The 14247-nt window shown below is 38.3% G+C and overlaps 1 protein-coding gene across 4 annotated transcripts in view; it reads right to left on the minus strand.

Annotated features, from left to right (window-relative positions):
• Positions 1-14247, minus strand: part of sdk1b (sidekick cell adhesion molecule 1b) — a 410315-nt gene that overhangs the window by 12450 nt on the left and 383618 nt on the right. For all 4 annotated transcript variants that reach the window (XM_028444442.1, XM_028444434.1, XM_028444426.1 and 1 more), the window contains 6 exons: positions 13460-13516; positions 13275-13376; positions 9205-9320; positions 1004-1190; positions 777-914; positions 536-697 (listed from right to left, as the gene is read on the minus strand). In XM_028444442.1, the coding sequence (XP_028300243.1) occupies positions 536-697; positions 777-914; positions 1004-1190; positions 9205-9320; positions 13275-13376; positions 13460-13516 (762 nt within the window). The remainder of the gene's footprint in view (positions 1-535; positions 698-776; positions 915-1003; positions 1191-9204; positions 9321-13274; positions 13377-13459; positions 13517-14247) is intronic.

The raw sequence follows: 14247 nt of genomic DNA on the forward strand, positions 1-14247 counted from the left end.
AAGATCCTGCAGGGACTGATATACTCACATTCGATATCATCATTTACACGTGGAAGAGCAAACCAGGGAACATTAATGTTGAATTTGCTCTTTTTTCACCTAAAATCTGTGGCCCATTTAAGCTCAAACTGGTCTGAACTAAAATCAGTTTGACACCCCTACTTTGGGGTACCCGTACCCCGCTTTGGGAACCTAGGCACTATAGCATCTATTCTCAACTGGTGGGTCGGGACCCAAAAGTGGGTCACGAACCTGTACTGGGTGGGTCGCGGACATCTGGTTGGACTTGTCTTTTATTTTGAAAGAAGCTTCTTTTGACAGGCATGTTGTGAAATGCTTGTTGCACAGGCAAATATATAGATTGATGTTTTAAAAAAAAGACCATATGGATTAATAAGATTAAATTTAATGTTGCGATTTAATGATGATGGCAAAATTTGGTCGCAGGGTGAGACCAGTTGAGAATCCCTGCATTATACGATGCCATAAAGGCACATTTGGCACTTTGTATTTGAACATTGAGGATTGATCATACCTTTGACAGGCTGAGAGGTGATGTTAGCCTGTAGAGGAGGTCCATAGCTGACCGTGAGGGCCTGGACACTGAAAGTGTACGTCGTGCCTTTGATCAGGTCTCGGACCTTAAGCCAACGCTGCCAGCTGCCTTTAACATCCACGGTCACCACTTTACTCACACCTGTAGGACACGTCCAGGAAATGTGAGCATGACAATCACGGTGTGCATACGTGAGCATGTGCAGTGGTGTCATTTGCACCTTGAACTGGTGCGGTTGGCTGGTACATGACCCTGTAGCCCTCGAGCTGTCCGTTAGGGGTCAGCGGAGCTCCCCACGACACGTTGAGACTTTCTCCTGTCACCTCAGAGAAGGACAGGAAGCTTGGCTGGCTGGGAGCTGCAGAAACATACATACAAAGGTAAATGTACAGGGATATATATTCACAATATGTGATTTCAGGGAACTAAAGTGTCACCGCTTCGTACCGGACTGCTGGGTGCGGGCTCCACGGGGGTCGCTGGGTGGTCCATCCCCAGCCGTGTTAAAGGCAGTGAGGGTGACCATGTAGGGTGTGTAGCTGGTTAAGTTAGTGAGGACGACGCGGGTGTCTGGCACAAAAATCATTTTCACCTTTTCACTCTGGTTTTGTTTGTCCTTCTCCCAGTAGTGAATCTGAAACCCAGGAGACACACACTGTCAGAAAAGCTGGCTCTGTTACTTCTGATTATGTTTTCATCTCCCTCTCTTCATTTCTGCCAGCTTCAGGAATTAATTTGTCTCCTGGTGGCTTCAAATAAACAAGCTGTTTTCATTTGGGTTTGTTTTTTTTTTTGGCTGGTTGGAATGTGATTTGTGTCTGTGTTGACAATAGACTGAGGGGAAAAGTAGGTGTAATTTCTGGCAGCAGATATCACTGATTGGTTGGAGAAGTAAATATCAGACTTTAGTTTTGCATTAAAAAACAACGTACATTTGCCAAAATCAAAATGGAAAAGCTCTCCTTTAAAATCCCTTTAAACACATACAGTACATGATGCCTGATTGATGATGTAGTGATGTTCCTCTTTGAATACTGTGAACAGTTTTGCAGCAGGAAATAATCTGTCAGTCAAAATGATAAAAATCTGAGGAAAAGCTGCCAGAAAAAAACTTTCCCTATACGTGCATCGCTCTGCCTGCAGCCTCCCCTGATCAATTCATGGGTCAGTTCTGTGTGTAACGTGCACTAAAGCAATCAGAAACAAAGCACTCTTGCTTAAGTGGTGCTTGGCGTTTTGATATTTCAAGGGTAAAAATGCAGGGCTTTCCAGGCTCTCTCTTAACCAAGGCTTCTCCCTCTGGGACTCACATAGTCCTGCATGTGGTGAAGGGAAGTGATACCCAGCCCACAATAATCAAAAATGTAATTAATCCCTGGGAGAATTCGGAATACAAAATGTATTTATTTATTTATTTTTTATCAATTACGATTACAGTGACCAGCATTTTTTCCAAATTACAAATAAATTACAATTTTTTATTCTCACAAAGTCAATTACAATTACGTTCTCAATTACTAAATTTCAATTACAATTAATCACAATTACTGAGCCTGAAATAAATAACCTGATAAAAGATAACCTTCTTCCTCTTCTACTTCTAGCTTTCTGTTAGCATCTCTTATGATAACGGGTCAGCTGTAAAATACATTAAAAACAAATATATCATCTCATTTATTTTCTTGTTAGGCGTCCTAATCAATGAAAATACAGGTTTTTATATATTTGGTGGGGGCGTCCCCTTTTTTCTGTCAGTATACCCCTCGATTAACTTTTTTTTTTTTCTAATGGTGAAATGTATGAAAGTTTATATAAAACATATTTTAATAATTGTTAACTACACATTTGTAGAACTGTACATAGAGCTGCAACATGGTTCAACAGTTTTGGGTTAAATTATAATTCACAATTTTATAGAATTTTCATGGCAATTACAACTACAGTCAATTATCTGAACGCAATTATAATTTAATTACGATTACGATAGCAACAGATTTTTTTTAAAATGGTCAATTATGCAATTACAATTGTAATTGACCCCACGCCTGCACAGGATATAGACTCTACATGTACACAATTATTATGATACCCAAAATACAATACAAGACAAAAAAGCAAAACACTACTAGATTAAAATAAGACTTTATTAATATTTAATTAGTAACAGTGTCAACATAAAGACTGTAAAGCCACTGTTAAATAACAAAAGGCAAACTTGTGCAAATTGTATTTCCAGAATACAATGTAAAATTCCCAACAGTAAACATGGATTAATTAAAAAAAAAAAAGAAGGCTAAATGTAACTGTAAACAATGACTTCTCCCAGTGTTACCACTGTAATCATTACTGCTGAGTCAAGTGGCAGCTCATAAAACAGAAAGGGCAGCACAGAGCCGCACAATTTCCATGCAGCAAAAAAGTAAATACATCAATTGCATATTATAGCCGGACCAATTAATTGGCTTGGCTATTGACCGATGACGATTAATTGGTGATGGCTGATATCTCCCAGATTAATTAGGGGTCGGGCTCTCGAAAAAAACATAACTTTTTTACAATAGCCTACATAATATTGATTTTCCACTAAAACCTGTTGTTTGGTCAATATCAAAGTATTCATGTTGGCTCCTGAACAATGACACATCACACTTTTACAGTCTCATCTTTAGGTGGTCAATACCTGAGCTTGGTATTTATAAGCTGTGTTTGAATGCATACTAATGTACTACTCATACTAAGTCTGACGTCAAAATGAGTATGTAGTGCGTCCACATTAGATAGTATGAAAAGATTAAGTAAATGCAGAGAACACATTGCATGTATGTAGTTTTATTGTATATGACAATAAAGTATAATGTATACTCTATATTAAACTGCAGTGTTTGTTTTAACTGTGAGGTAGTTTGAGGATTGGGAGGAGCTCACATTCTTATAGAGTAGGAGGAGCCAGGATTGTCAGGAGGCGGAACTTCCGTTCTCACCTGGCGAGAACAACCAAACTCGCCTGGTTGGAGCTGACTTTTTGTGAAATGTGGAATAACAAGGGAGGGAGGAAAGAACTTTTTCAACTTAGTCCCTCTGAAAGAGGCTAAAGAAATGTATACTACTGTAGCAAAACCATTATATAGTGATTTTTTCATGTTACTGTTAAACAGAAGTTTTGTCAATAGCACAATGGCGGGTCTCCGAAATGTTTCCGAGAGTTTTATGGATCATATGACCACATGTTGATATGTTTTCAGAACTTTCAAAGGTGGCAAATCAAAATATATTGATATTATATTAAATATTTAGCCTCAGTGTGCTTCCTCTTTTAGTCATTGTAGGTTCAAAATGCATCTTGGGAAACTTGGAAGTATACTTCAGTGGGAACACTCATCATCCTAATTCTCCTAACCACACTAATAGTATATAGTGGACAGTATATACTCGTTGAGTAAGTAGTGTATAGTAAGTAGTTAGTATGTGATTTGGAACACAGCCATAGTATCTAAATATGTTCAACAGTTTTGTGACACCAGTCACCCTGAGCTACTGAGGAATTGTCCAACCTGAACTATGGGTCACAATATGAGATATGATTCTGTTTGATCCTTTTTTCTTAGCTTTTCCTTAATACTGGACTATAACCCATGAACATACCCAATAACTGCATTAGATCACTTGTGTGTGAGATACTTTGCAGTATGAAGAGAATCTCTGCCTTTAGTTTGCACACAGTGAAATGAATCAATACACACTGATGGGACAATTAACTGATCTAATATTGATCACTAATGGAGACGTATGGGCTTCTCAGGTTGATCTTCATAAGGTGAAATGAACAAAGGTGACCTGATAATTGCACCCATTATGAGATATTAACATGACAATTGAGACTTCACAGCCCGTAGCTTACAGTGTGTGGAGAATCACTACCTAATGATGTCATTGGTTTTACAAAACGGCAGTCATTTAGAAAATCTGCAACCTGACCTTTGAGAAAACAGACCAATCAACCAACCATCAGGGATGGTAGCCAGACTCAATTTGTTTAGAAGCATCGTCATTAACACTGCTACTTTCCACATCAACTAACCCATGCTTACTAGGTAACAACAATAACTGTGTAAGATGTATCTGTTTAAGGGTGCAGATGAATCATTGTTACAATCACACATTTTTTCAATTACTCAGTAAAATTATGACTGACCTACAGTTCTACATTTTGCACTATTATCTAAGTTTTTTTTTGTTTCTACTGTCTGCTCTTGCATTGTGTTGCTGCAAAAGTGAATTTCCCCTCTGGGGATCAATAAAGGCATATTCTATTCTAAAAAAAGTCAGAAATATTGAATCTACAAATCAAATCTGTAACGGGACCGATAAAACAATGACAGGTGAAATGACCAAATGAAGATTTAGTGCATTGAATATCAGGGGTGGAACAATCCATCAATCTGGATCAATATATAGATTTGTTAAGCAAAAATTGAGTAAAATAGAGGGAAACTCAAACATTGACCAACACAGCACAGGTGTTTTTCATTTTGATGAAAAAAAAATATTTTATTTAAACGTCTGAAACATTTCTGCAAAAAAATTGTCAAAACATCTGAATTTGCTTGGTGTTTTTTTCTAGCTTTAGGTGCAATGTAACTGATTGTATTCAAAGTATATGTTATTATTGTCTTAAATCAACCACTGAACTAAAACAGTCTGAAATCGAATTGTAGCAGACTTTGTGATATATATCATTTATATCATACCGCTGTCCAAAGAATACATAATGTATGGTATTGTCATTAAAATGAGCCTAACCTGACTCAGTTTCCCTGTGCTAAGCAGAACCATCCCAGACAGGTTGTCACTCCACTGCAGAGTCAAAAATAGCCAAGCCTATACTCAACAACCATATATTCTTAGTGTGAACGTTCTCTTAAAAGCTCTCCTGCTTCCACACGTACCTGATACAGGTAAAAGTCCCTCACTTATTACATTTCTAATCAATCCACATTGATGTTCTTTCCCCCCCTCAGACGGACCCATTACCTGCAGTTTTCTGAGTGTTATTCAGTAGTCAGTGAGCAGCGAGGGATCATCATGATGCATATAATGGGAGAGGCTGACAGGCAACTTGGTTATATGAGAGATTTGACAGCTGACATGCAGCGGTGACATGAAGGGTTAAAAACCTTATCATCACAACAAGGTGGCTGGTTGATAACCGTATAAACAGATGGATTGGAATCCTCATAAAAATCCCTATGTTATTATGATGTAGTTATAGTACAGGTGTTTCATAAGCAGGACTGAAATGGATTTAAAACTGTGTTTAACAAATCTACTGGCTCTGCTTTATCTTTAGCCTGTTTGTGGCATTAAATGCCTCAGGCCACACCATGTTGGCTGTTGTTAGTCGCACTAGATTTAATTACTTCAGTCCGTCTTTTAACTTCCCTCAAACCATACAAACTGTAGTTTGAATTGACAGTCTGTTCATAGCGCACACGCTTCAGCTTTTCGTTACGGAGCAAGTCCAACAGTAGTAGAACGTATACCTGTACATTTTAAATCATAAAGAAATACTTTATGCATTGATGATTTTTAGAATGAAATTGTTTTGTAAAAGACTAAGAACAGGGTGTTTCAAGTTTGTGATCGCACAGTTTGTCTGCAAATAAAGAAAAGTTGGAATTTCAAGATACCTTATTATCTATGACAGGGTTGTCAAACTCATTTTAGCTCGGGGGCAGAATGCGGACCACTTTGGGACGCTGATTTAGGGTGTGAAAAAAGTTTCATACTTTGCACTACCATGTACAAATGATGTCGATAGTAAAGGTATGTAAGGCACCAACAATATCCAAGCAATAACTTAAAGCTGATAACAGGAGTTTCTGAGAAATCTATGCTCATGTATGATTCTTTTCAAATTCATAAAAATACATAACGAGTCATTTACTATGGTCTACTGCGGGTGGTCATTCATATACATTAATGTATATAAGTCCCTCCTTCGTCCTATAGACCCCTATACAAATGGAAACGACTGCTGAGTGCGCCCAGCCAATAGGCTTTGACTGTCAATCAAAGTGAATGCGGAACTGTGCACGGAAACAAGACAGAAAACAGGTAAATATGATTTTGGCTCTTACCTGACCCATAAACCTATATCAATGAGACCTGATGCGACCTTGTTATGTTCCGCGATGCGCATGCAGAAAAGTAGAGGTGTGGCTTCTGGTAGATTGGCAGAGGCAGGGGGAGGAAATGGAGCGGTTTAGGGCGGGACATCGAGACGTTTCTCAGAAACTCCGGATATCAGCTTTAAGTAACTTAAACTTAAATTAACTTGAATTTCCTTGATTTTTACAAAATTTGGGTAAATTCTGTGGAATAATTTGAGAATTATTGCAGGACTTTTGGAAAAACTCAGAATTGAGTGTCGTCATGTGATTTAAGCAAGGTAAAAGTGTGAGCTCAGCACATATTGTAAAATTTCATTGGTTTTGTTTATGAAGGGGCTGCGATATCTACAATTGAATTTGTAATTTACACAATGACTCACACTTCTCTTTTCCTGTGGGCCAAATGGATGATCTAAAGGTCCAGATTTGGCCCCCGGGACTTGAGTTTGACACGTGTGATCTATGACATCCTGTCATGTGATCAGTAAGCAATAAACTGCATTAACAGGTACCACTTTCACTGTTTACATATCAATGATCAGGCCTAAAAACCCATATCTGAGCACCCCTTCATTTACATATTGTCATGTCATTAGTTGTTGTGTCCTACATAATCCCAGTATTGGTGGTATGGATTCAATGCCATTGTTCTACACATTCTGCACATACACTTCAGATCAGACTTTAAAACATCCACTATGCTTTATCACCGTCAGTGTCTAACCAGAGGTGGACAACCGTTATGACAGTGAGAGCCCAAAATGTGTTTGTCTGATCCCAGGATCACAATATCAACATTCATGTCAGCATTCAAATAACGATCAATATTAACTTTAATACAGGTTCTTGTGGTCATTTTGTGTGATAATGTTGCCGTTTTGTGTTTTTTTGTTTTATTTTGTGGTTGTTTTGTGTACTGTTCTATGTTGTTATGGGTATTTTTTTTTTGTTTTGCACATTTTGTCTGTAAATCTTTCATTTTGTGTAATTTTGTTGTCTGTTGTATTTTTCTGCAGTTTTGTACATTTTTTGCGTTTACTTTGGCCTGAACGAGGCCTGCCTGTGAGTTACCAACACGTGGTCTAAACATTGAGCGTCCTGTCAATCTTTAAGCATTGTTGGAAGATGGGCCGTGGAGTAGCACTTGAGGGCAGCATAATGCCATGTCTATCCCCACACAAGCTTTCTGTATAAGGAGCTCATCCATATCTATACTCAATCTGAAATCAAAGTGTATCGTCCTCTGCTTAAGGAAGAGTGCTTCACCTTGATTTATTTCCCTTTAGAAAATAGACTGCAGACACATGTTTTTAAAAAAGCATGGGTCACTTTGTAATCCACTCTTGTTTGGTAAATCTGTTTTGACGCAAGCACAGGACCATGATTTTATTTGATAATATCAGGAACCCAAAACTAATTTTCTAAGTATAAAGTCTATTCAGAATTGTCTTCTTGGAAAAACAGGACGTAACAAGAATAAGACGCTTCATCACTTTAAGGCTGGTTTGTTTTGTTAAAATGACCAACCCATTTTTAAACAGCAGGATGGATGTGGAGGATTATTTGAGAAATATCAGGACATAAATGTGAGGAGGTAGAGCAAAAAAAAACACACACAAATGACTCATTTGTGCATTTGTGTTGTCGTTGCTGCCAAGATTCTCTTAATCTGCCTTAATGTTTGTGGTAATGTTGCAGCATAACCGGCCATTATTTGTTACACCTCAGCAATCATGTTGAGTGTGTTGAAAGAAGCCCTCAGGGCTAATCCAAACCTCACCTGTCGGAAAATACTGGGAATGAAGTTTCCCTTCAGCACTGGAGGCGGTGTGTGTTACTCACCTAACAGAGTGGGAGTGTTAACATACGCCATAACCTATAAATTCATTAAACATTTCTTCTTTGCTCTCTTTCTCTCATCTTAATCTCCTTCCTCCCTGCCTCACCCCCCCTCCACCCCACCACCCCCACCCGTCCATCTCGGGGCTACTTTAAACATATTCCCTCAATTTTCTCCTCTAATCAGGATTCTACAGGGAGAGCTCACTCGTCTCATTCCTTCACTCTGCAAATATTACACACCCGTCTTTCTTCTCCATTCCTGCCTTTACGTTGGCAGAAATCAATGTGTCTAAAGCAGGACAGATAACCTTGTGTTTGAAGTACTAAGAGTGGGGGTGGTACGGGGGAGTTGAGGAGGGCAGACGGGCAGAGGACTGATATTGAAACCATTAAAGGATAGTTGAATTATTCCTCTAACCTAATTCTCCGTCCGTCTCTCCTGTGTTTGTAGGACACTTAACGGTGCAGCGGAGCAGGACCCCTCCATGACATGAGGCGCTCTTTTAAACACAGGCAGACCTGCTGTGCTGTGCTGTGCTGGGAGCCTCTCTCATATTTTAACTGTGTAACAAAGCCTCTCATGTGGAACACCTCAACACCTCTTAGTATGCTCGCCCATGCAGGGCTGTGTGTCACCTTGTATCCTTGGATGAGTCCATTCTGGGTCTCCAGGGGAGGTGTGTCCCACGCCACTTGCAGGGAGGAGGGAGACACGGGTGACACCCTGATGGACTGAGGGGCCACTGACGGAGCTGCAGGAGACAAAAGTGCTTCCGTCACCAGCGTTTTTGTGTATGTGTGTCAGTGTGTGTAGTTAGTGTGTGTGTGTGTGTGTGTGTGTGTGTGTGTTACAGTGGGGAGGATGTGTTCTACCGAGCCAATTAGAATGAGCCTACGGTAGAACCTTGTTTCTTCTCCGTACAACACATGCATGAAGAGCAGCGTGCACCTTAGGCAAGATAAGGGCCATATCACCTCATTTCATCATCCCCCTTCAACCCTTCACTGCCTTCCCCTCCTTCTTCACCAATTTATCCTCACCTCTCACTCCTCTGCATGTAATACGGCCCAGTAAACTCTCAAACATGTCTGCAGAGACAAACACTTACACATAGACCGCTGGAATTTAAAAGAATAGTGTTTGGATGGAAGGTAGCTGAAGCTGTGCCTCTTTCATGTATACGTGAGACATTACTTTACTTTTATTGTTGTACATAATTATACAATTACAATTTCCTTTAGCAGATGCTTTTATCCAGGATTGGGGTCAATTACATTTTTAAGTTACAATTACTTTTTTAAATGTTTAAATGTTCAATTACAATTCAATCACGATTCTAGTGACTAGAGAATTTTTTCTCATTACAATTAATTTACAATTCTTTTCAGAATGTCAATTACAATTACGTTCTCAATTACTAAAGTCCAATTACAATTAATCACAATTACTGAGCCTGAAATAAGTGTTCTAAAAAAAGTTAACCTTCCTCTTGTGTTAGCTTTCTGTTAGCATCTCTAATGATAACAGGTCAATAATCAGCTGTAAAATACAATAAAAACAAGTATCATCTAATTTCTTTCCTATCTATTGGTTCCCTTGTTAGGCTTCCTAATCAATGAAAATATAGGTTTTAATATTTTTGGTGTGGGAATCTGAGCCTTTTTTGTGCCTGTATACCCCTTGATGTATTTATTTTTTAAATGGTAAAATATGGGAAAAAATATGAAACATATTTTAACAATTGTTAATTACATATGTGTAGAACTCTTCATAGAACTTTAACATGGTTCCCCAGTTTTGCGTTGAATTGTAATTGACAATTTTCATAGAATTTCCATGGCAATTACAATTAAAAAGTCAATTAAAGCTGCAAGCAGCATTGAACGGGCCCTCGTAACCACATGCATGTCAGGACATGGGGCACATTGAGGTGTGTTTCATGTCGGGGTGTGGCAGAAATATGAAAGTGTTGAGATGTAGCTGTATTATATTAGTGTTGTGTTCAAGACCACACTATCCGAGACCAAGACTTGCCCGAGACCAGAATGCACTGAGACCAAGACAAGACCAAGACTTTCGGGAGCCGAGACCGAGTCAAGACCAAGACCGAGACCGAGACCATCAATTTAAAAAAAATATATAAATAAATAAAATTATGACAAGGTTCGACAGTTAAATACCATTCTCTCTTTAATTTTAGTTTTAGTTATTTTAAATACATCTGACGGAGAAAAAAGGTGCCTGCAAAAAATTAACTAAAATGTACAGCAACTGTTTAAAAGCATTTCTGCCAAGAAATAATGATTCTTGATTCTGATTCTTTGAGTTGTGCAGGTCAACAGGTCACAGATTTCACAAGATAATTTTTTAGTTTGAAAAAGCCTTTACACAAGACATTTTTATTAATTCACTTAGTTGATATAGTTTAATTTGGTTGCTGTAATGTAACTAGGATATTCAATTAACGAAGGTTTCCAGCTGTAACTGTAAAAGTGAAACTTTCTGAAATAAAACTACAAACAAGTTGTCAGCGTCTAAAAAACATAGAGCTACAGGTAGATGTGAAACTAAATAAAACAAACTCAAACCCTGGAACAGTCATGTGACAAATCAATCAATAGTTCTTGTTGAGAATTATTATTATTCTGGATACAGTGGAAACAGAAACTATAAAAAATAATTATATTGTGAACCTGTTTATATTGTAGGGAACATATTATATACATACATGTAATTGGAGTCTAATGCCACAAAAAAACACCACTTTAAGAAGATAATAGACTAATATAAGACCTCTTTACATTTATTTGACTCATTCTGCACATGTGCAATTTACAGCGATGACGTGCTGGTGACGACATAATCCAAGATGGCGGCGGCCTGGACTCCAGCCGATACTATGTAATAAAAGCCTTAAAAGACATGGATATAATTGAAAGAGTGGATGGACAGAGGCATAAACATGAGGACTTTCACACGGACTTATTAAACACACACAGACTTATTAAACACACGCAGACCTCAGTAAAAAGAACACGCTTCACCGGACGGCAGGCACTAGGACCCAGAGGCGGAGTAAATGTGTCCCTGTACTGCATTCACAGGCTGTAATATCACCAGTTTATCATTTTACCAGTTGTTAGAGCTACTGTCTTTACCAGGGAGATAATATTTATTACTGGTGATTGTTTTCTGGAGTTTTACTGGGATTTTTACCGGTGATTAGTTCATATCTCTCTTGCGCTCCGCGGTCCAAACTGACACCGTAGCCAGACACACACACACACACACACACACACACACACACACACACACACACACACACACACACACACACACACACACACACACACATATGAGTGTCACACACGTCACTCAGTCACATTAAGGAAGGTTGTGGTCATTATACAGGGTGGATTAAAGAATGAATAAAGGATTGTTTTATCCCATTCTTCTCTGTGTTATTATCACATTATAAAAAAGTTTTAAAATAGCAGGATTTAGTGCTGGTCTCGAATGGTCTTGAGAGAAAATCCCGAGTCCGGGCAGCCCGAGTCCGAGACAAGACCGAGTCAAAATGCTTCAGAGTCCGAGACGAGACCGAGACCTTTAAAATTAAAAGACCGGTCTCGACTACCACAACACTAGATTATATCACAAACTTTCCTACAATGTTCTGTGCAAATATAAAGCCTATGATTTCCTTTTACCTATAGGTATGACTATGAATGACGGTTGGGTTAAACCATAACTAATTTTTTTGGCATACAAATGAAAGCTGCTGTAATTAATTTGTGTATACTAAGCTCTACAAACTCTTAATCACTTCCATACGCGTAGCACATCATCCAAGTGAACAGGCTGCTAAGAGGAATATTTCTATATATATAAAGATTAAACTTTATTGTCAAGATTGTTTTATAACAGAACCAAATATAACCGTATGTTTAAAATAAAAATATGAATCTGTGAAGTACTTTAACAGTGCAGTGTTGGATGCAAGACGTATCTCTCTATAAAAGAAAGAAATATCTGTGTCTGTGGTCACTGTAGAAAGTGATGATGTCAGATATTTGTCAGTCCTAATATGCGATCAAATTTTCTCCAGTTTTTGAACGTGTTTAGGCCCTCAAAAATGTGATAACTTTTTTGTAAGAATATTAATAATAAAAACCAGGTGCATTACAATAGGGTCCTACACACCGTTGTGCTCGGGCCCTAATTTTCTGAACTAAATTACAATGTAATTATGATTTTGACAGCAATAACGCCATAGTTGTAATTAATTCTCAATTACACGATTACAATTATATTTGATCCCAACCCTGCTTTTATCCAAAACGATGTACAACAAGATCAGTTAGAGTTTAGGTACTTGCTCAACATCGCACACTGATGGTCCAGGTATAATCAAGTTTCTCTGTCTACAGGTGAAAGCATGAGAAAGGACAACTTTGTACAATTAACTGATCACAAGTGTCAGAAGTACAACTCTCAGGCAAAGTCTCAACATCACAAACAAAGTGTAGAAATGGCAAAACATTCACAGAAAGAAGAAGAATGACAAGGTATTAGGTTATTTCTGTGAGTGTTATGGCATCATCTCTTAGTGGTTGTGTGTGTGTGAGGATGTGTGTGTGTGTGTGTGTGTGTGTGTGTGTGTAATAAACAGACAAGCTTTTGCTCAAATTGCATTTTCACTCACCTGCCTCTCCCACTGAGACCTCGACTGGAGCAGATGGAGGGCTCTCCCCTATTATGTTGTAGCTTGTCATCACGATCTGATAGCGTTTGAATTTCTTTAGTTCTGTGAATAAATGGAGCCACTTAGCCTTAAAATGTACAAAACAGACAAATTGAACTTCTTGGCTTTTGTAGGGAACCACTTACGTGTCAATTCAAAGTCTGTGAGCGAAGCACTGCTGACTGTCTTAAAGGTGCTTTTGACTTGAAATGATAAAGAAAAGATGGCCAGATAAAGAAACAGCATGATAAATTGCAAACAGGACAGCAATCAATGACAGTTATAATATGGAATTATAGCTGCTACGTATTAATGGGTGGGGCCAAGCAATTTTAGGCAAAACAAGACAGCAGCTGTTTGCGTTTTTTTTTTTTGGATTCTGAAAATTCTGTTATTTAAGACAAAAATCTGAAAAATACACATATTGCACCAAGATAGCATGGAGATGTTGGTCATTTGTGTTAACAATAATTTATTCGCTCCATAAGAGAAAAACTGACGTTTAAATTATCATTCTTTAAGGCTACTGTATAACAATTCATCCAATAGATTGATTAATCGATTTACATTCCTATGATCAACTACATTGTTCTGTGCTCGGAAATTTGGCCTTTCGGATTACACTAATCGATCTAAAAACATTTTAAAAGGTAATCAATCAATACAAGGAAATACCGCATTGGATGTTAGCATGGCAGATTTTATATGGATGTGTTTTAAAAGCACTTCTAATAATAAAGACGTTGCGCCGAATCTGTCGGCTGTCTGTGACGTCATTTCAACGTGTCAGCAGACAACAAAATACCGAATGGCGGAGAAGCAGGCGAACAAGAAATTGATCAATCCACCTTTGGGATCCAGTGTGTGGAAACACTTTGGCTTTTGCAAAGACCAAGATATTCTAAAGGAGTCGATTGCTGTGTCCACCGTCGAC

Source organism: Gouania willdenowi, chromosome 1 (genome assembly GCF_900634775.1).
Source record: "Gouania willdenowi chromosome 1, fGouWil2.1, whole genome shotgun sequence".
Lineage (NCBI taxonomy): Eukaryota > Metazoa > Chordata > Actinopteri > Blenniiformes > Gobiesocidae > Gouania > Gouania willdenowi.